We start from the raw sequence: 23708 nt of genomic DNA on the forward strand, positions 1-23708 counted from the left end.
AAACTCTGCCTGAGACTAAGGATAAAATAGGGATTGAAAGCTTTCCTTTTGGTGTCCTGGAATTAGACTGTGTGGCCGGCAAATCTAAAAATGTCCCTTAATGAGAGAGATTCCGTTCACCCAGGTTTCCTAAAAACAGAGGATGGGGAATCCTTTGACATTAATCCAATGGTTCACCCTGAGATTGGTCTTCCTCCGCCGTGTGGGCATTACTAGTTAACAAAGTATTAAGGTATGATTCAGCCCTACAATGTTCATGTGTACACTGCCAATATAGGATGAACTATCCCTAGCAAGGAGTCGTTCTGTCCCATCAAATGAGCTTAGACAACTAAATTAATTTGTTACCATACCATTGAAACCATGTTGCTGTTGGGCTTTAGAGAGTCTCAATTGTAAGCCTTCAGGATTCAAGGTAATCCCTTCAGGTTTATACAAAATAAAAACAAACAGCCTCACAGTAACCTCAGTGGAGGAGTGATCCAACTGCCTTGTGATATTTAAAATCATTTTAATCAATCTAGGTGATCTAAAGTTTATTACAATACAATCCCCAGTACAACACTTTTGCTTTCTCACCACAGATTGTACTTGTTGAACCATTATATCATCTTTAAAAAGAAAATCGATATGGCCCAAGTTTCCCCAAACAATAGACAGTCTTGATTTTGAACTGGCTCCAACTCTCATCTGCAAATGTTTGAGCGCTGCCACATTGGTCAGAGCTTAAAAATAAGGGGTAGCTTCTGGAGGAAGATCCAAAACAGATGAGTTACCATGCGGAGACTCCCTTTCACCTCCAACTTCCTGGGGTTTAACAACAGTGCTTTGACCAGAACTTAACCCAATCATCATTTTGAGGTTCGATGATCCTTGTTAAAGGGGATAAATGACCTGTTGCTTTGCTACCCCCCCAAAGTGGTTTGAACGTTCATTCTTAAAATCATGTTAGACGTATGTGAGTTAAAGGCGGGTTTGCTCCGCATAGCTTTGACAGAGTCCAAGCATGTGATCACTAGTAATTCCACCACCTTTACCCGAGAATTGAAACTGTTTAATAAGACAGTCAGCCGATCCTCTTCGCCTGTGACTAAAGCATTCATATGTTTTCCAATGGCTTACTGCAAGGCCCTAAGCCCAGCGTTCAAGATGATCCCCATATCACCCCATACACTGCCCACAAAATTTCATTTTTTGGGCAGTTTGCATCAGGAATGCATATCAGTCCTAGGGCCCACCTCTTTTTTTTGGGTGGGATTGGATTTTGATCAAATGGGGGGGGGGGGCAGACTGTATAGCTAAAGGTTCAGTGAACACAAGAATCCCACAATACTCTTCATTTACCAGGTAGAGTGGGCTGTGACTCAATGTTGTCCAGAGATCTCAAAGGTATTTATCTCCCCCTGGCCAGATTGAGACGCTAACGTTGAGGCTTTGAACCTTGCTATGGCTAAGTTATTCTCCTTATTCATTATTCCCTGTGTGTTTGACATAATGTTTGATAGGGCATGCACCTGTGTGGGAGGTTTATTAACAACAGGAGGGATTAATTTTCTCTTCCCCATCTTATCAATTATCAAGAGTTAAACAGCCAAATGGTGTGGCTCAGCCTAGGCTCTTCCAGGCTCTGACGGTACCCCTCTTGGCCTGTTCTAAGCCCAGGCCATGCTCTAGAGCATCCCGCACAGTGGAAAGCAAGTGTGCTATTTCTAGTGCTTCAGCTGTGTGTCCCACCTCCTCCTCCACCACCGGGTAAGCACAGGCTTCTGGTTCAAGTAGACCCTCTGAAGAGCAAGTATCCAGTGCAGTAGGAAATCATTGAACTATTTGTAGTGCTTTAGGTCTCCGTGCCCAGCCTCTTACTTCACCATAGTTTAGGCGTAGGCTTCTGGTCCTGGTAGTCCCTTTAAAGAACTTGTGTTTCTGGAAGTCAAACTGTTTCTGTGGGACAAAGCAGCAGGTTGTCTCCAAACAGATCTCCACAACATTGAATAGAAGTTAGATAAAGTCCTGCTGAACTCTTTTGTTTAGGCGTGAACACTTCAGAGCCGCAAAATAAAACATTTCCACAAAGGGAGGTCCTCTTGCTATTTGTATACTTTTTAAACGTTTGAACGGTCAAGTTTTTTATGTTCAAACGTATTCAATTTTTTGGAGGTCTCATTCGTGTATTGAACCCCATGATCCTGGATACCTTCACCACTAGGTAAACTGCTTATACAGATTTGCTGCTATGAAAAAGCTGAAAGAGAGAAACCTAAATGTACAGTCCAACAGCAATGAACATTGGTTAGATAGGCTTGGCAGGTTTGTCCAGTCCTCCAATGGTCTTTGAAGCCAAAACGATTCTTGGTCCCAGGTTTTTTCAAGATTTTAGGAGGAGTGCACTTTGACACAGCCATTGATCCCAGTACACTAAGAACAGCATTTGAGGGTCAAGATTCAGTTCAGCAGTAGTCACCAGCAGGGTTCAGGGAGGACCCGTTGGAACTGGTCAGATGGGCGCTTCTGAAAAAGGCTGTTTGCAGCTTGTTTTGACCCTCTATCTTAACAGAAGGTCAGCCACCTAACCCTAGGAGTCCACTTCTTCGTCCTGTGTACAAGCAGAAGAAGGTGCAGCCCTTGCGGACTTCTTGCAGGTCTTAAATAGGTGTAGTCCTTCTGTCCTTTCACATGCCCAGGTGTGCCACATTTATGCCTGCCACTAGTCTCTGGGCAGTTGTGACTCCTGACCCATCCCTTAATAAAAGCCTAAAAGGTCCCAAGGGTAACCCTACTGCTTTTGCAGTGGTTCCTCTGTAACCTCCTCTAAACAATCTCATAGTGCTCTTCTCTGCCTAAACTTGAAACCTTCTCATTGTGCAGAGCATATGTGCCCACCCACAAGGTGTGGCCAATGAAAAGAGCAATCCCTCCTCTAAGGTCACTTCAGACTAGTTTTGGGGGAAGGTCCCTCTCCATCAGCGTTTTAGCCTACCTGAATGGAGGAACAAAGAAAAGACCCATGCAGGTGCCTGGCCTCTGCCTGTGAAAGAAGAGGCTTCTTTGTAGCTTCTGTGCTCTTCCCAAATGGTCATCCTGCCAGAGGAACAGAAACACATCTCCACACCCTAGCCTTCGTCTCTGCCTACACCTCAGTGGGGACTTGAGCACTGGGGGACTTGAGCACTGCTGCTGGAGAATAATAAAAATTTGCCTCCAGGGGATTTAAAACATCTTTTTATTGTTCAACTTATAACAAGTGTGAAGAAGCCCCAAGACATGACCCAGCAAGTAGTTGAGACATAGAGGCAATATACGCATTTCACATTTATAGAACCAATACCCCAATCCTTTAACAATCCACCCACCCCCTATTCCTGGCACTGAATACTTTTGTTGAACCAGATGTTATATGCCATTGGAGACAGTAAACAGGTCTCAATAGCGATCACAGTCCCACCTTCTGTAACAATTTATACAGCATTACAACTCTCTACTGCATATCAGGTTTGCCAATCGGATACCTTGTTAATAGGGCCCGAAAATCCTTAGGCCACGAGGCTGCAGGTAGTTCCTCTGCATAAATTCCCAACTGGTCCCTGCAATACAGCAGGTTCCGGACCCATCCTTTCTCCATCTGGCGAGTTCTAGTGCACCCCCCCCCCCCCACCCACCAGCTTTTCACAACTGCCCCTTTGGCAAACAAAGTTGAAATAGCTACCTGTCTTTGATTGCATGGCTAGAGGTTTTTAACCCATCCAAGGAGACAGACATCAGGCGCACATATCACTGTTTCCAGCACCGCCTCTGTAAGCACACTTGTGACTTTAACCCAGAAGGCCTGTATGCCAGCACAACCCCTTGCAAGATACAGAAAGTTTTCATCTTCCTGTCCACACCACACAAAACAAGCGCTCCCCCACAAACCAAATCTATGCAAGTGTACAGGCGTGTAATATAGTTGGCGCAAGTATTTTAAATGTGTGATGTGTAAGTTGCAGTTTGCTGTCAGGCGGCCCGTTAGTGTGCAGCAAACTTTCCAAGCTTCCATGGACATAGTAGCCCCTAGTGGTGTGTTACATTTATTGTAGATGGGGTTATCAAGTGGATCCCACTCCCTCAGGGAAGCATTATATAGTCTTGTTATCAGTCTCCTGCGTGAGTCGCTTGCTAACACCGCCTGCAGTGCCAGAAGCTTTTTCGGCTCAGCTGGGTAATCGGGGTATATTGCATGTATAGCTTGCCGTACACGCACATATGTGAATCCCAGCATCATGTCCTTCCCCGCCCTTCCTATATATCTAATAGAGATCGGAACTGACCCTGCTGTTAGAGATCTCCCAGCTATGCAATCCCCACGTTTTGCAGTGTGTGCAACGCAGTCTGCTCTTGTGCACCTGAAATATCCAGATTTGCAGCTAGTGGTAGCATCGGGCGAAGATGTAGTCTACTCTTGCCCTTCTTGCCAGGGCTCTCCATGCCCACGCAGTACAGTGTACTGGATGGATTTCAGACCGCGGTCCACCATGCCCTCCAAGCATTGCGGCCACCACCAATGGCAAAGGCAGCACTGAGTCTGCTTCAACTGCAACTTGCGTCTGGAACCTTTGCGGGTAATACCAGAAATGCGCAAACTGCGCCTGTGCAAATCGATAGTAGAGCCTCATATCAGGTGCCTCAAAACCTCCACGCTCAAATGGCTGCACCAGCACCCCCAAGCTACAGTGTGGTTTCCTACCAGGGGCGGATTGGCAAGGCGGGCATTTGGGAATGGGCCGAAGGGCCGGTGCCTCAGTGCCCTCTGTGGGCCGTTTTTTTCTCCCCTGTCCCAGTCCACAGAGAGTGGACTAGGAAAGGGGAGAAAAAAAAACGGCCCACAGAGTGCACGGAGACAGAGACTGAGAAAATGAAAGCAGCCTCGCTGTGCGGCCAGACAGCGATTGTCTGCTGTGGGCTCTCCTTCACCCCTACCCTGCCAAGCAATCAAGCTGAGGCTGGGGTGGGGAGGGTTGATTGTTTGCAATAATCGGCCTCCCTGGGGGCCAGGTGTTTCTCAGGCCTTTGAGCCATTTGCACCTCGGCCCCCTGGCGCCCATGCAGCCCAGAAACGGTGTTAGTCTTAACACCTCGCCCACAGCCCTTCACATTCAGGGCATAGTGGGCGAGGAAGAATGGGTCTTGCTGTGGGGGCCTGGTGATGTTTGGATTTTTTTTTGTTTTATTTATTTATTTAAGCAATTTTGAATAGCGCGGACTTTACCCGAAGGTGTCAGAGCGCTTCACACTAGGAACAGCAATAATACATGAGGAGAAAATTATAAGTGGACAAATTACAAAAGCAAACGTTAAGTTACATGAATCAAAAGTGACAATAGTGAGCAACCAAAATACAAGAGGAGCAAACGATACATTACAGGAGGAAAAATAGATATGTATGCAAGTTACAAAAGCATACAAAGTACAAGTAGAGGTATAATACTGCAATTAATGGCAGACACTCCAGCACAAGAACAAACGTTACATAGGCAATGGTGGCACTTGTGCAAGTATCTAAAGCAAACAAATGTGAGAGGTAGCAAACAGTGTGTTACAAGAGAAAAGTGACGTGTGCAAGTTACAAAAGGGTACCATACACAGGTACAAGGGTGATACTACAGTAAATGGTAAACACTCAAACTGCCAGAACACACAGGGAAGGCACTTCCCATGCACCAGCTTCACCTCAGCCTCCCCCTGGCTACCTGACTACCTTGGATGACCCAGAAAGCTGTGCTTCGTGCTCCCCTGCCAGGACATTTTCCCAAGGCCTGGAGGGTTGATTAATTTACTAATTGCAGGGCCTTATCTCTGTTCATGTGCTCCTGAGCTGATGGTCTGGGGAGGGCTGAGTAGGTTAGTAATAGCAGGGGCTTTGCTGCTTTTCACGTGCTCCTGCGCTGGAGGGCTGGAATAATTTTGTGACAAAAAGGGGCCTTGCTATTGTTTTTAGTTACTCAGCATGTAGGCCGTTGTCACCTTGGCCCTGTGTCGTGTGCAAGAACAGTATCCTCCCACTTTCATTCCTTGTCTGTGCAAATGGTGTTTCATGAAAGGGCACGCCCCTTGAATGTGGGCCACGCCCCTTAAATATGGGCCACTTTTTTCGTCAGTGCCCGGGCCGAAGTGTGATCCCAATCCGACCCTGTTTCCTACCTCCCCATATAAAGGCGAGTAAAGCGGATTGAAGTGTATTAAACCATGCAATATTCCAACGGATCGAAATGCTAATTAATAAATAGAGAAGCTTAGGGAGAATCGTCATTTTAACTACTGCTATCCGATCTGCTAGATAAAGCGTCAGCTTAGCCCATCTCATCTCCTGGTCTGTAATTTTAGTGATAACATGGCAATAATTCATGGAGATCACCACCTCAGGGTTCTGTACAGCCAAACACCTAGGTACCGAGCTGGGTCGGTGGACCATACAAGCAGAAAATCCAATTCTACCTCAAGTGTACCGCCAGCCAGCAGAAACACCGTTGATTTCGCCCAGTTGATACCCAGGCCTGAATACCTTTCAAACTTCATGTATTCACGGACCAGTTCTGATAAATGAGTTTCAGGCTCACGAACGTACAGGAGCTTATCATCTGTGTACAGCGAAACCAACTATGGACGCTGCCGAAACTGCATTGCCGCCTTAGCATGGTATTGGTGCAATTTACATGCTAAGGGCACTTTTGCAAGCGTGAAAAGTATGGTTGACAGGGGGCAGCCTTGTTGCATGCTTCTGTGTATTGAAAAGGCTTCAGACACCCAGCTTTTCACCTGTATACACGCCATGGGTGCATGGTATAGCAGATAGACACATTTGAGAAAGAAAGGTGGCAGGCCCATGCGCAGCAGTACCGTGAACATGTACTCCCATTACAGAGAGTCAAATGCTTTTGCGGCATTGAGTAAAACCACTACCGCTTGAAATTCCGGCTCAAAATAGTGTAGTGTAGCAAACAAAGTGCTCGGGTTGTTCATAGTAGATCTAGCAGGCACAAACCCGACTATTTTTTATTTTATTTTATGCATTTTCATATAGCGCAGACTTTACCCGAAGGTGTCAGAGCGCTTCACAATAGGAACAGTATTGAAACATGAGGAAAAATTATAAGTGCATGTTACAAAAGCAAACATTATGTTACATAAGGCAATAGTGACAATTATGCATGTATCAAGAGCAAACAAAATGCAAGAGGTAGCAAACGATACGGTACAAGAGGAAAAAAAGTGACATGTTTGGGGCCAGTGGTTGCAGTCTGCCGGCTATCATATTCGCCAGTATTTTTGCGTCAATATTAATCATAGAAAGAGGCCCGTATGCATCACAGGTATTGGCTTCTTTACCAGGTTTTAAGAGCATTACAATAAGTGCCTCTCTAAGTGTGGGTGGGAGGGTGCCTGTCTCGTATGCTTCCCCAAAAACATCTAAGAGCCGAGGGGCTAGGTCCTCGACGTAGGCTTTGTAGAACTCGCTCAGGAGCGCATCCAGGCCCACAGCCTTACCTGTCGGGAGAGACATTATGGCGAGTTTGATGTCCTCGTAGTCAAGCTCCAGAGTGGATATATCGGCAGCAAGTTTTCTGATTCGATGATGTATAGCTTTTAAAACCCCTGCTTGTGCACCTATGCACACATCCCTTATCGTGACCTTAAATGCTTCCCACAGCACACCTGCACTGTCGACGTGCCCTAATTTTCCTTTAAAAAATTGCAAATCTCCTCCCCCACAGTGCACTTGAAAACCTGGTCAGTCAATGACGCATATTGCAATCGGCAGGTGAACGGTGGCCTGTCACACTCAGGGACACGCTTTTTCAGCAATACCGGGGAGTGATCTGACAGCGTCTTTGACAGATGTCTGACATTGGTCACCCATGTGCAAGCCCTTTTCTCTGGCCAGACTTAAAATGGTATCGCGGTACCTGTAATTTAATAATCAGGCAATTATAGGACGAGGTGGGGTGCCCGGTGCTGGTCTCGTCGCCAACAAGCGATGAGCTCGTTCTATTATGAACATGGTGGAGAAGTTCTCATGGACAAAAATATCTTTGAGAGGTCCTCAATGAAGGTTTCCATCTTCCCAGTATTTGGTGACTATGGCAAGCCAGTGATTTGAATGTTGTTACGGCGAGACCGGGCCTCTAAATCCTCATTCTTTGCTTGGATAAGTGCCAGTACCTTCTCCATGTTTAGGGCTTTATCAGCTGCGTTCGGTAAATACACTGATGCACAAAGCCGCTGGGGCTTCCAGGGGTAGGCAGGAATAATGTAAGGGCCCTCTCGCCAACCAAGCCTCTAGGCACAGGCTCGCCTGGGAATGTCTCGACCAACAGGGCCCCTTCCCGTGATAGTGCCAACAAGGGGCTGAAACGTGCAGGGGGAATGGCTCCTCAGCAATCACAGTCCCGCAGATGTCTTTTAGGCTATGGAGGCGAGGGAAGTAGCATCAGTTTTGACAGTGCGCCGGGTCCCCGCATTGCAGGCAGAGGTTGCAGGTAGGCCACAGCAGTGTGTGCGCACTGTAGCAGGCCCCGGCTTGCAGGGCACAGCCCGGCTCCAAGGCCCACACCCACCGCCGCAGCAGTAGACCTGGGCCTGACCGCGCTCCCAATTACCACAACCACCACTAAACGCACCGTCCGTCGGCTCCGCTGATCTTGAGCGTCCGCACACCACCTCCTCTTCTCAGGATCCCGCGGATCCTTGTTTCAGGCCAGGCGCCCAAGAGTTGCGTCACTCAGCTCCGCAGTTCACCACGCCAGTTCGCTGCCATGTCCATTAGCATCAGGAGGCACTCTCACCAGCAAGGGCTCTGCAGATACAGTCCGCCCCGTGTCGCACCAGGGCGTTGTTATGGCCCGGCTGACTGCAGCACCTCAGCAGCCACCATTTTGCGCTCTCGCCATCGGGAACAGTCCCGGACATTTTCAGCCCAATTCTGAGGCTCTTTCCATCTGCAAGGAATGTTGCGCGGTGCAGATCTGTGAGTGTTGATGCTAGGATGCCATGATTTCTAGCATATATTAGGCGGATTGAGGATCAGCCGAGCAGAGCTGCACTAAGGCGCAGCCATCTTGCAGTGCGCCCTCTAGCACCCCCCAGCCTCTAGGGGATTTAAGCAGGAAAAACGTTCATTTTTAAGAGTACTTTTTCCTTAATGTTTATTAAAAAGCTGTCCTCACAGGTGAACATTACATGGCTTTTAATAAATAATACAGAGTCCAAGAATTAACTTTCTAGTGTTTCCTAGCTGAGGATAGCATTATTGAAGGTAATAGTGCATCCCAGTGTTTCTCTAACAAACAGCCAAGCCTTTTACAGTAAAAGTAGCGTTGGGTGCTAGTCACTTTAAGGCAGTGCTCTTCAAACTTTATAAAGCTAAACATCCCTGAGCAAACTGTTTTGCGTTGGGACATCCCTCAAGAAAGATGTGACTGGGGAAACTACATTTTTGGGAACGCAGCTGTATGAATAGGGTGACGTTCATTCAACTGTATTACACAGTGGGAATTGTAGTGGGTCATTGGGGGTAAAAGACCAGGCCTTTGCTCTTTTTACCTCACTCCTGGCCCACACAGTCTCTTGCCTACACCCCTGCATGGCATCTTTTGCAAATTCCCTCGCTTCCTCCTGCTTTTTTTCCAGTCCTCCGGACTCTTGCAACACACCCTCCCTCCATGATATACTGCGCTACTCACCCTCATCTTGAGTGTCATTTTGCAAGGGCTCATTTTCACCTTTCAAACTACCAAACTCACATCCACTAACCAGAATGGGATCAACCGCCCTGAAAAACTTCCTCTCCTAGTGCTCCTTTGGTCCATGTTTCTGCTGAACACCCTGCTGCCATGATTTTGGAACTCTCCCTTGCTCCTGAATCATGTACTTCTCAACCCCTCCATGAACTACCCCTACAGAAATAGGAAAGTAGCTAAGCAAATTACAATACACCCCACTTTGAACCAAATATTTCCCCATTCCTTCCTTCCTTCCATTCACACCTCCATCATCTATGCATGCATCTGCACATATATTCAGCTACCCATAAAGCCATCCTTTGAATTGCACATCCTTTAATAATGAAGCATTTCATCCACCAATGAATCCTTTTTGGCCATCCACTCAGATTCCCATTTACTATGCCCTCCTTTCACCTGCCCATCCACCTAGCCGTTAACCCATCCATCCACTCATTCATTCAACCACTTACAAATCCTTTCACTCCTCCAACCTTTCTTTCAACCTTCCTTCACTTTCACCTTTCTTTCCTTCCATCCTTCCTTCGCTCCCTTTTCCATTAACGTTATGTTTCTTTGTTCCTCACAGCATTAATCATGTGCTTTTGTGCTGCAGCCCAAAGAGGTACATAAAGAATTCAAACCCCACTTTAGCTGTTAAAGAAAAGGGGTTCACAATGCCCTTGCTACAGAACGTATCACCCCCATCTCCACTGGCTCCTGCAGAGCCGCTCCCTTCCTTAAGTCTCCTGCACTACACCGTTTCTTAAGGCTCCAGCAGGTCTCCCTTTCTGTATGGTCTGCTCTCTCTGGGCTCCATTCCGCTCCTTCCTCTCTTCCGCTAAAATATTCCTTTTCTCCAGGACACTTCACAATACTTACCATGGACGTTTTCCCCGCTACAACCATAACTGCCTGCCAAAAAAAGCCTAAAACAACACTAATCCATACAATGATGCTCATAAACTGTGTGGGTTAAGCTTGTTTTAGTCTTTTTTTTTTAGGCGGTTGCACTTATTTGCACGTCCACGATTGTTTAGGGACCAGAAGAGCCTTCATACAATTTCTGTGATGTGACAGCACGCCTCCTTTTAGACTAGGCAAGGCACATCCATGGTGGTGCACCCTACAGTTTGAAGTCCTAGGCTGTAAGAAGATATTACCTTTCTACATGCCAAACCCTTTTACTACCCTGCATCCTGCCTTATGAGTTACTTGAGGGTGACACATTTATAGTTAAAAGGAAGGTTTAGACCTGTCAAAAGGGTTTATTTTGACATGCTGAATTGCAGTTTTTTAAACAGTCTCAGTCAGGCTACTTCGGTATGCCTGAAGCGTTGTTTACAATGTCACTTTAGTGGCTGGCACAATAGGAGCTGCAGTCCAATAGTGATATTTAACTTACAAGACCTGGGTACACTGTGTACTAGGTACTCGAGAGGTTTGGGTAAATTAAATATGCCAGTTAGGACTAAAACCAGTTTTGACATGTTTTAGAGGTCAGGGAACATGCACCAAGGCCTAGTTATCAGAGTACTAGTGCACAAAGTAAAAATAAAATGACCTTGTTACTTTCCTACACTTCACAAATCTGCTTTCATTGCAAAAGGTGTTTGCAAGAAGCACTAGCTTACTTAGCTCGAAGGACACAGAATAGCTCCATCCAAAAATGTTTTGTGATCAAGAACTTTGTACACTGCACTGGGCTTTCTGTGGCTATTGTGATTGAATATATAGAGAACATAACTATTAAGGAAAATTATTTTAATGGTTTATGCTGTTATTGTCATGCCTTGATTGAAAACATGGTGTTACTGGATGGGTTGCATCATCTAAAACATGTTCATTACAATGGGACATTGGTGTTATTAGCATTGGAAATCCAAACTGTACATAGCTGGGTCGTTTAGACCAATTTAAATGAAGAAGACATGGGCACAATATTACATTGTGCAGCATTCTTACAACATGTCTACATTTTTTAACCACTTTTGAAACTGCCAACACTTGTCTTCTTTGTTTGGAAAACAAAATCACTATAACCCTGAAGGTATGACTCAAAAATAATAAAATTGGCAATGCACATTTGTTTTAAAAGCATGTTTTCTAAATGTCTCTTTAAGTTTAACTGGTCTGAGTTGACTGAAAAAGCATAATGGTCTGTCTTGTTGGATAAGTTACTGAACTAGAACATCTTCCTTTTTTTGGAGAAGTGTGGCTCAGGGGTTAGAGGCGGCAGACCCGGAAGCTGAGATCGGCCCTGGACCAGGGTTCAATTCCCCGCCTCGACGGGGGTTGGGCTCAATAATTCCACGGACTCGATAATTCTCGCCCCGGTGCCTACTCGACTCACGGGTTCACACTCTGCGACTCTGGGCAATAGCTTGCTTAATCTCCACAACGGCCCCCCGCGGCGGGATGCCTGGCTTTCACCTTGTGGAGACCCTGCCGGGGTTATCTCACAGGGGAATACCAGGACGGGTTCCCTAAGCAAGCGCATAGATGCCTGCGATGTGGGTGATTTGCGCTATATAAATACATGTACATTTACATTTACATTTTGCAATAACCTTCTTGTGCTAGGGCAAATGTTATTATATTGACAACTGTGTGGAAGAAATTGAGTTGTTGGTTTAAGGGAGGGGGGGTGCCCTACTCAAGCAACAGCCACAATCTTTGTCAGCGTGGAACACAAAAGGTAACTAATTTAACCTGTACTTAAACCCCCTTGTAGCCAGGTGCAAATGTATGCAGCACTTAAACAGTAATAAAGTGAAACATGAATTTGTGAGTTTTTCACTACCAGGACATGTAAAACTTAAAAGTACTTGTCCAACTTTTACAATACAATGCACCCTGCCCTATGAGCTGTATAGGGCCTACCTTAGGGGTGACTTATATGTAATAAAAAGGGAGTTTTACAGGGTTGGGATACATGTCGTACCACTTTACTATGGCCTAATAAGTAAACTAAATGTGCCAATGGGGTGTAAGCCAATTTTAACATGTTTAAATGAGAGCGCACAATCACTTAAGCACTGATTAGCAGTGAGAAAGTGCACAGACTCCTAAAGGCCAAAAATGATTTCAGCAAAATTGGCAGAGTAAGGCAAAATGTTGGGGGGACCCTCCCAAGAGGGCCAAGTCCAACAGTGTCAATATAAACATGGATGTTCACCATCCTCAAACAATTCAACAGCACTCTACTCAACCTTTCTGTGTATGTTTTCATGCAAACGACCTCTTCCGAAACTCTTCAAAACCACAACAGGTATTTTAGATTTAACACGTACCCTTCACTGAGATGGCACAGTGAACAAACTCCGGACAGCCACGCAGCACACAAGGAAGCCATCCGCAACCACTACCACCTCATCAGGGCGGCCAAGAGGACCTCCTTCATAGACCGCCTCGACAACAATGCACACAATAGCAAGGAGCTCTTCAACATCGTGAAGGAACTCTCCAGCCCCAGCTCCAACACCAACGACATCCCGCCGTCGGAACCCTCTGCGACTCCCTCACCACCTTCTTCCACCGCAAGATAGCAGACACCCACAACAGCTTCATCACCCAGACAGCCCCAACAGACAGGAACACAATGGACCCTTCGCACACCATTGACCACGACCCCCTGCTAGCCTGGGCCAGCGTAAGCATCAATGACATTATCAAGACCATACGCACAATTCACTGCGGCTCTCCGTCAGACCCATTACCGCACCACGTCTTCAACAGAGCAGGCAGCTCCATCTCACCCCACCTGCGCAACGTCATCAATCTCTCCCTCGAGGTGCAACCTTCCCAGAGTTCTGGAAACACGCCGAGATCAACGCCCTACTCAAAAAACCTAAGGCAGAACCAAGAGACCTCAGGAACTTTCGGACCATCTCTCTGCTCCCCTTCCCGGCCAAGGTCATCAAGAAAACCGTCAACAGACAGGTAACCCGATACCTCGAAGAAAACAGAATCCTGGACCCTTCCCAGTCAGGGTTCCGCAGCAACCACAGCACCGAGACTGCCCTCATCGCTGCCACCGATGACATCAGGACCCTGCTGGACAACGGCGAGACCGCATTACTCATCCTTCTAGACCTCTCTGCCGCCTTCAACACCGTCTGCCACCGCACACTACGTGCACGCCTCCACAACCAAGACAAGGCTCTGGATTGGCCCACCTCTTTCCTCTCCGGCAGAACCCAGAGCGTGCGCCTCCCGCCATTCCGTTCCGAAGCCTCCGAGATCATCTGCGGCGAACCCCAGGGATTCTCCCTCAGCCCAACGCTGCTCAACATTTACATGGCCCCGCTCGCACACATAGCCTGAAAGCACGACCTCAACATAATCTCCTACGCCGACGACACTCAGCTGATCCTCTTCCTTACCATGGACCCCATCACCGCCAAAGCCAACCTCCACGAAGAAAAGAAGGCTGTCGCCGACGGATGAAGACTGAAGCTGAACTCGGACAAGACGGAGGTCCTCATCCTCAGCTGCAACCCTTCAGCCTGGGATGACTCCGGGTCGCCGACGACACTGGGGGCAGCCCCGACACCCACCGACCACGCACGCAACCTGGGAATCATCCTCGACTCAACACTCTCAATGACCAAGCAAGTCAACGCCGCCTCCTCCTCCTGCTTTAACACCCTCCGCATGCTCCGCAAGATCTACAGATGGATCCCGACATATACAAGAAAGACAGTCACCCAGGTCCTTGTCAGCAGCAAACTCGACTACGGAAACGCCGTCTACTCAGGAGCCCTTACCAAGCTCATCAAACGACTACAATGCATCCAAAACGCCTTGGCACGACTGATCCTCGACATACCATGCCACGGCCACATCACCCCCCACCTGAGAAACCTGCACTGGCTCCCCGTCAACAAGAGGATATCCTTCAAGCTCCACGCACACAAGGTACTCCACAAGACCGGCCCAGCCTACCTCAACAGACGGCTCTCCTACTACATCCTCAACCGCCAGCTATGCTTCGCCGACCTCTCACTCGCCACCGTCCTGCGCACCCGAAGAACAACCACCGGTGGGAGATCCTTCTCCCACCTCGCCGCCAAGACATGGAACACCCTCCCACTGAGCCTACGACAGACCCAAGACCTGTTGACCTTCTGGAGGATACTCAAGACCTGGCTGTTCGATCAGTAGCACCCCCCCTTCAGCGCCTTGAGACCCTTGCGGGTATGTAGTGCGCTTTACAAATGATTGATTGATTAATTGATTGATTGATTGACTGAGACTGAAAAGTTATAGTCAAACTCCACTAGAATCCCAGGTCAGATGGGTAAGAAAATACCCTTTGAATCATTATAACATAATGCAATGAAGAGAGGTAAGACCGTACAGACTGCTTTTTTCGGGAACTTTTACCATTTAAAACAAGTGACTCTTGCTTGTCTTACCATTTTTATCTTAACTTTAAGCGTGATTCAAGTCCACTTTCATGTTTATTTTTTAGTAATAAGCTATGCAGATAACAATACATTTTAGGCATTCCTTAGGAAGAGTGTTCCATGTTTTCCCTTTTTGAACGAGGTCAATTCTGTGTGACATAGGACAAGTACATCTTTGAAGATGGTTATCCGATTGAAAATTGATTCTTAAGCAGCCGCGCACTGCTTATACCCCATTCATGGCTCCTAATTTTGTAAAAGTGCATGGTCCCAAACATTTTTAATTGGGCAGTTGCCAGCGACGATGAATGCTGGGGATGCTGAATACAACGAATTCCTTGCTTGATTTCACCTCATACCTCCTTTCTTCCACTACCCTTCTGTTCCTCCTCTCCCTCTCTATCTCTTTCTTACAGGTTTTTTTATTCGTGCTTTCTCCCTTTGTTTTCCATTTTTCTCTTCCTCTTTTTTTCTGCCTTTTCTGTCTTTCTCTCTTGCTCTGGGTCGAAGTCTGAGGATGAAAAACTAAACTCTAGCATCCAAAAAAGAGCACCAGTGCCACCCATCCCATAATCAGTGGCATAAATTAAGCATGGCCCATAAGTCACGCCCCAGTAGCAAGAGACTTTATTCTCGTGCATCCTTAATAAGTCATCATACAAAACACCTCTATCAGATGCCATGCACACAGTACACATATTCTTTTAATCAAGGTACTTTTATTGGCTTTTCTTAATAATCTATCAATACGTTACGTACAACGTCCTCCTCTGTAGTATGTAAGGGTACAAATACATGTCTCACGACTTCCGCCTCATTCTCTTGTACTGGATAGGTTATGAAAGAATGCATATTGATTCATGTGACTGGTATTTTTAGTAGATTCTCAGACAGCCTTGGTCCCTCACATCCTAGGGTACTGTTGATGAACGGAGGTCTACTTATTCTACTGATGTTAGCAAGGCTCGACCTCCCTGAAAACACAAGGGGGCATATTATCAAGGGGGTTTATCTCCGCTTTTTTGGCTTTAAAAGCTAAGAAAGCGGAGATAAAATTATCTCCCTATTACCTAGCGGTCGCTAACACCAGTTAGCGACAGATAGTAGGAGATAGCGACCATCTTGGGCCCCACTTTGCATGTCAGAGAAATTTATCACTAATGACATGCAAAGTGGGCGTGCCACGATGTTAGCGACTGGAAAGAGTCGCTAACATCGCTATCTCCTATTACCAACTTTTGGAGATATTCGCGCTAAGAGCGAATATCTCCAAAAGCTAACACCTGCCCTGAGCAGTTCTTAGCCATGGTATCCAATGGGAGGTGGATAACATGGCTAAGAGCATTAGCTCGGTAATGCCTGAATATCGCAGACTTTTCAGCGATATTCATGCATTGCGGCCGATTTTTATCGCATTTGCGATAATCCTTGGCAATACCAATCTTTATCTGCGATAAAAATCGCCGCAGGTCAGCGATACATTTTTGTCTCTAACCAAGCAATAGCGACAATTATCGCTATTGCTTGGTAATATGCCCCAAGGTTACTACAAGACCTATAGCACTTCAGAATGTTGAGAAAACACTGATCAACTCCTTCAACTGTGACATTAGAAGAGCTGTTTCGGGTCACATCTAGGATCGCCATGAGTAGGGTAACAAGAAACATCTGTTATTAAGCGCCAAGATAACCGTAGTGGTGAACGTGCGCTTTAAAAATACACGTTATGTTATGTTTATGTTATGTTTACTGAAGCAAAAGGAGCCTATGCCTCATTTCTGAAACATTGGATGTGACGGACGGCTGAGGTATGCAGGCTTCATCCACGCTCTGCGTGAGCTAGAACGCTGTAACAGATCACACATGTTGTGTACAAGCAGAATGGCTTGTTCTGCTCATGCTTCTTTGCTCACTCTGCTTGGCTTAGAGACTCAGCTTCAGAGGCGATTGGGTTACGGAAGAACAAATGACAGATGCTAGTCACGCCAGGCGGGCACCTGGAGCCAAATTTCGGAGGGGGTGGGCCATTTTGGCTGAAAAATATTTCGGGTGGGGGGGGGGGGGGGGGGGCGCTAATTCTTCCAACCATAGACAGAATGACTGTAAGAAGGGGTGAAAACACAACAAAAGCCTAATTTACAAGTAAATGGTCTTTTAAAGACCTGTTAAGTACCCGGGAGCGGCTGCAAGTAGATGGTCGCCAGACCGCAAAGCTGTGTCAGCCTGGAATGACACACACGACCGGGGGGGGGGGGGGGGGGGGGGACTTGCTTGAAGCCCTGGGAGCCCAATGGGTGTTGCGCGCCTGAGTCACGCCAGCCCTGTATCAGTCTCCACTGCCTCTGAACTGATTTCTGAGCGATGTGCGAAGATTCATGCTTTTCATGCTTTAAAGTAAATAAAAATGTGGGTCTTCATACCTCAAAAACAAGTGATGGAATGATGGATGGGGGGATGAATGGATGGATGGGTGGGTGGGTAGATGGATTTTACAATTGAAAATAGAACAAGGAAAGCTGTCAGTGTGAACCATTTGTGAGAAGAGAGCTGGTGATGTGAAACCTCATGGGTGCTGTTCAGAAGAAATGATGTGAAAGGAATTGCTTAGAAGAAGGTCTTTGATTTTTTGCATTCATTTTTATTTTGTGCATAGGGATCCATAGAAGGATATGGAGATGGAACATCCTCAATATTGTACTTGTGTCTGTCATAAAATAAATACTGCTTTGTTGTACTCTTTTGAGTACATGTTTTGTACACTGCAAGGAGATTAGTATACCTCAGGATTGTATATCCGAATATCATTGTCAGAAATATAATTCATCATAAACACTATGTTCAAAATACCATTTACAAAATGCCGCCCTATTTGGAGTAGATTTCTAATATTAATAATAATAGTAGATTACTAATATTAATTCTAATAAAGCAATATATATGTAAATTGAGAACACAATATTTTTGTCGGGCGATAGTCTGTGCAGTCAATCTGTGAGGAAGAGATAGCACCAATAAGGGGTCAGGTTCTGCACCTGTTAGTATATAGTAATATCTCAAGTTAGAGCCAATGATATGGAGGACTGAAAAGCGATTTGTCAGTATTCTGGTACCACACCTTCCACCTTCACTCCACAAACTAGACAAAGCGAGATCTTTCTGGAGTTTGTTTGGACTCTATGCAATATTGTGTTAGTTATGTATTTCCGCATACACAACATCAACATGCCCTCAGTAAGAGAATTCCTGTGGTTCAACGCAGATGCTATTCAGAAGGGAGGGGGCTTTGGGGTGACAAGAGAAAGGGGGGGGGCGTGAAAGGGAACTGAAGAAAATAAACGCCTGGAGGGGGTTGTACAAAACTAAGTAGGACACTGTAGCTTGGAGAAACAGGGACATTTGAAGTGCTCCAGATTTTAAAATTCCTGTAAACAATTGTAAAGGCAATCCCTAGTTCCTCCTGGCAGATACTCTCCAAATAATATACTCAAGAGCTGTTAATGAGCCAATGGAGTTAAAAGGAGGCCATGATTAGTGAAGTGGCGAGTTAATTTTCAAGGGTAGATGATGTTGTCCTATAATGAACTCACGTAGAAGGCAGGCGCACGAGTAATCTTTCCCCAAATGTTTCTGAATGAACAGGTAGCTAGTGTAGAGATCGGAACTATGGCAAAACGGTGTATTTGTGGACAAGTTTAGATGTTGCCTTGTAGTTTGATTTTGAGCAAACTGAAGGCCCGCGATGCAGCTGTTGGGCAGGCCTATGTGCAGTATTTTGGAATAAACCAAACTGACGTGGCATGGGACACATTTTGAGTATTGTATCCTTTTTAGGGCTTTCATTTCTCCTGATTTTGACAAAAGCAACTTATTTGACAAGAGGTTTCGTGGAAAGTAACAGTTGAAGATTCTACCAAGGTTTCTGACCTTATCCACTAGTAAAAAGAGTCAACCAGGACATGTGACTGAGGGGATGGCATAGTATGGCCAGCTTGCTAAAAAAGTAACAAAATATCAGTGCTCAAACAATTGTGACAGCAGCAATTTCTTCCTCGTCCACAGGTTTGCCAATCAGAGGTAAAAATGGAAACTAACTTGGGCAGTGTGACCATATTTCTGAAAATTTGGCTCCTATCTTTTAAATAAGCAGGCTAGTAGTCTTTGAAAAATATTGAGTATTACATCTAACAAGGAACATCCTTTAGGTACTAAATTAGTGGCTGTAGATCATCCAATTTAGAAACGGCCCAGCCTAGAAATGTAGCGTCAATCTGTGAGGAAGAGATAGCACCAATAAGGGGTCAGGTTCTGCACTTGATAGTATTTGGTAATATCTCAAGTTAGAGCCAATGGAGTACCGAGTAAAGATTTGTCAGTAGTTCACTGACACATACCCAGGAAGCTGTATTTTATATGGAGCACTCAAAACATAATTGCTTGTCCTACACAATGTAATGGTCTCTCATGTGATCTTTTGGGCTGTAAGGGAACATATTTCCCAGATATTGGCCATCACAGGAGTCTTAGTTATAGGCTACAGTGCTCTATGTCAACCGAATCAAGACATACTTCTTTAGCAAGGGAGTTACAGTGGTTGATTTAGGCATTATTTAAATGGTTCTGCTGGCAAAAGAAAAGCATACTACAATCCTGATATCTTTCAGAAGGTGTTATGAACTTACTTTCCCGGTCAGGAGCGTGAGCAGGACCCACATTCCCCTTTCTCCGTCCCTTATCCATCCACTTGCGCCCTTGCCTACCAGGTTCTTTCTCAAAGCTCCCCATACCACACTATTATGATATCCAAAAGAAACGTTTCTAGACTCCCCCCCCCCCTCAGCTCACCGAAACTCTATTTTACTACTATGTCCTCCCAAGCAATGCTCTCTAAATTCATCCCTCATGTATCCAAAATCTCATTTCACTACTATGATTTCCCTAATCCCTTTCTAGAAACTGGTCCCTCCTCCATCTCTCGATGTACTCATCCCAAGCCTCATCTTACTACTACGATCTCCAAATAATACTTTCTAGACTCTTCCATCCACTATCTCTCCATTATTCTATCCCTCCATGCTCCTATCCAATCCAATTCAACTAAAGCCTTACACGCCCACCGCTTCAATTAACACACATTTCCCTATACTAACCCACCACTAATCCTCTTTGGGTTCCAAAGTAGCGTGCTACTCACTTAAAAGAGCTTTGGCACCTAATCAGGGGTAGTCAGTGCTATATAGATACAATACAGTTAAAATTCTAATTCCTGTTCCCCCTCAACCACAAATTGATATTCTGTGGAACTATTCGGGCAGACTCCATCCTTCCAGAGCCTAGCAGCCAATGATGCTTTGGAACTGCTTCTAACAGTAGATGTCCCCCACCTTTTTCAAGGCACTGTTTTGACCATGCCCCACATTGCAGTTTTTCTTTTTGAAACTATCTGCTCGACCACTTGCAGTCTCCTGAATATGTTCTATTTCGCATAAATAATAAGCCATGATTTTGCTTGGAAATGTATCATGTACCTCTTGTATCTCAGGATCCATGACTGCGGCATTCCGGTTTCTAGACCACAACACAAGTAAGTAAATTCGTTTCATAATATTGTAAAGCGCATAATTGCAAGGTCAATAATGGCAAGGACAGGACTCCGTTGAGTTCCAATTTGGTGAACAGACTCGGCCACATTCCCAACCTGTAATGGGAACGCGCCGCTCCCTGCCCATTGTTTCCAAGGCAGAAATATTGTGTATACTTACTTCACCTGCTGCAGAACCGGTCGAGTATTGATTGTCTCAGAGGCCATTGTCCGGTTTCTGTAACAACAAAGAAAATGCAATTATTTGCATAAAACCTTAGCACTGCTTCCGGTAGTGAATGTCAGTATTGCTACTGCAGTCACCAGCCCTCCTGCAGAGAGTTTTATTTCCCGGGGGAAAAAATACCAAAAACCAATGGACCTGGGCTTCCCAAGCTAGTGCAATAGTTATTTTAAATGCTTTCTGCAAGCTGATGTTACAAAAAGAAAAAAACATACCGCCTAAAGGGTCGGCAATATACTTGCCATAAACCTTTAAAATGAAGAATCTGCCTATACATACACACATTCTTATAGTTTTAATGCACATCATAAGAAAATACTACTCCTATTGGCTCAAATAAAAGGCTCTTTTGGATGTGAAGCACTAAACTTGAAGGTACAGTTTAAACAGACAAGGATAACTAAACTTAAAAAGTATAAAACCGATACAGCATTAAAAAATGTAAAGCATAGGCCTATCACCCCGGGTACTGAAGCACCCTTCTTTGTAGGTGGATACTTCGTAGGCAGGTGTGTACATGTGATCAGGTAAACTTCCTGTCACATAGTGTAAAAAAGCAAATGCTGAAGTGGGCTGACCCACTGCCCCAGGATATGCTGTTTTAGATGGAAGCAGAATGGGAATGTAGTTGAACAGACTAATGAATGAAGAAGGCTGACCCACACTCCTTCAATGTATGTATAAATATATGCATGTTTCATTTGTTTTTTTATTACTCAAGGCTGTAGAGATAGCTTGCACCCTTTCTAGGTCAAACATTCGAAGGGCAGGGGCTTAAACTTTTATTAGTGCTCTCCTGGCACTAGCAAATGAGAGTTTGTTGCAGAATGCAACTACCTCTCGTTTATTACTCAAGACTGTAGAGGTAGCTTGCGCCCTTTCTAGGTCAAACCTAAGAAGGGCAGGGGCTTAAACATTGTCTTAGTGCTCTACTGGCACTAGAAAACGAGAGGTTGTTGCAGAATGCCAAGAGTGCCTGTTCTAATTCCACAGAATGCCTTTTTTTCCAACCTCCTTACACATACTATTTATCTATATCTCTCTCTTCTTGGTCCAGATGTAGGTGACCCTTTACCGGTCGGTAAACCCGAAATTCGGTAAATTTCAGGTTTACCGACCGGTATTGAGCCAAATGTGATGTAGGGGAGGATTCTGTAAATAACGAATTGGTATTTACCGATTCGGTATTTACAGAATCATCATTTACCGTTTCGGTATTTACCGAATCATTATTTACCGATTCGGTATTTACCGAATCAATAAATGACATGTAGGAAGCACTTTAAACAGTCCTCAAGTGCTTTAAGGATTCGTTATTTACCACCAACTATTAGTTTGTGGTAAATAAGGAATACCTTTGAAAATGCAAATCAATGCATTTTCAACTGTGCCATGTGGCACACATACATGCCCCTAGGGCATGTATGTGTGCCACATGTGCAAACATGTGCAAACAAGCACTATTCAGGGGTGCAACAGGGTGTCAATGTGACACCCTGCCACCCTTGAAGCTTTCCCTATTTTACCGAATCGGTATTTACTGATTTGGTAATTGACATTCATTCCTATGGGCCTCCAGGCCCATGGGAATGAATGGCAATTACCGAATCGGTAAATACCCAACATTTACTAAGACGTGAACTATTCTGGATACATCGTCTGTCCTCAATACAGCCTAAAGGACTCAACGAATGTTTAGAGTTTAGCTGTTATTGATAATTCATAAATCTGAGATAAATCGTGTATATGCTTTTTTCTTGTATCACCACTTATGCCAATGTTAACACATATATCATGTTAACACATATATCATGTTCACTGTATCACCAGTCACACACCGCACGTTTTTGTTAGCCCATCCACATTTTTTCCGTTACATCAATTCATTTACTGCTCATGTTACACTATCATGTGTTCTGAACCATTTTCATGCTCATTTTTATGCACCTTTTTGGCCGCGCTCACGTTTCGATAAAGTTTTTTCGTATCGAAGTTAGAATCCTAGTTGCTCCAACACCACGTGATTGATCTCCCGTGGCCACTTCTTTGGCCCGAGTCACATGACCACAATCGACCTATCAGCAGCCGGAAATGTATAAACAAAGACGCTACCACAATGGCGCCGTTCACGCACCATTACTCGTCCAAAAGACCGAACGGAGAAGTCCCCGTCACACGATTCTGGTAAGCGTATTCGCTTAGAGTAATTACAGTTTTAACTTGGTGGTATTATACTCGTGCCATTAACGAGTGAATTAATCACCTAACCAGTACGTTTTCATAGGTGACCGGCGTTTGTGAAAAACATTCATGTACGAAGCCCGTACATTGAAGACTCAGGTCAGATTTCAATCTTTTCTACATCACCCATTTGTAATCTTCACACGCCCACTTAATATTAATAATTTTTTGAGCTCACTTGCGCACTTTATCAAAAAATAGGTACTCCTATCCACTTTCATAACAATGCACAAGTACAGAGTTACTGACGTCACCTACGTTTGTTTCACGCACTTTTTATGTTCTTGTCCCTTCACGGTCACTCCTGCTCAAAAACTCACCCTTTTTAAACACCACTCGCTTCCACTTCTACATATCATGCATGAGTTCAAATTCGAATGTTTACATTGTATACATAAAGATGATGCTAAAATGTGCAATACTTGGCTGCTTTCAGAATCAAGTCCCCTGAAGAAGGGCAGTTGCCCGAAATGCATTGGACA

General features: G+C 45.2%; 1 protein-coding gene across 1 annotated transcript in view; it reads right to left on the minus strand.

The window, feature by feature from the left end:
* Window positions 1-23708, minus strand: part of TBATA (thymus, brain and testes associated) — a 152385-nt gene that overhangs the window by 107441 nt on the left and 21236 nt on the right. The window contains exon 2 of the mRNA XM_086920142.1: window positions 20923-20979. Coding sequence (XP_086776268.1) covers window positions 20923-20969 — 47 coding nt within the window. The 5' untranslated portion in view covers window positions 20970-20979. The remainder of the gene's footprint in view (window positions 1-20922; window positions 20980-23708) is intronic.

Source organism: Lissotriton vulgaris, chromosome 5, assembly GCF_964263255.1.
Source record: "Lissotriton vulgaris chromosome 5, aLisVul1.2, whole genome shotgun sequence".
Lineage (NCBI taxonomy): Eukaryota > Metazoa > Chordata > Amphibia > Caudata > Salamandridae > Lissotriton > Lissotriton vulgaris.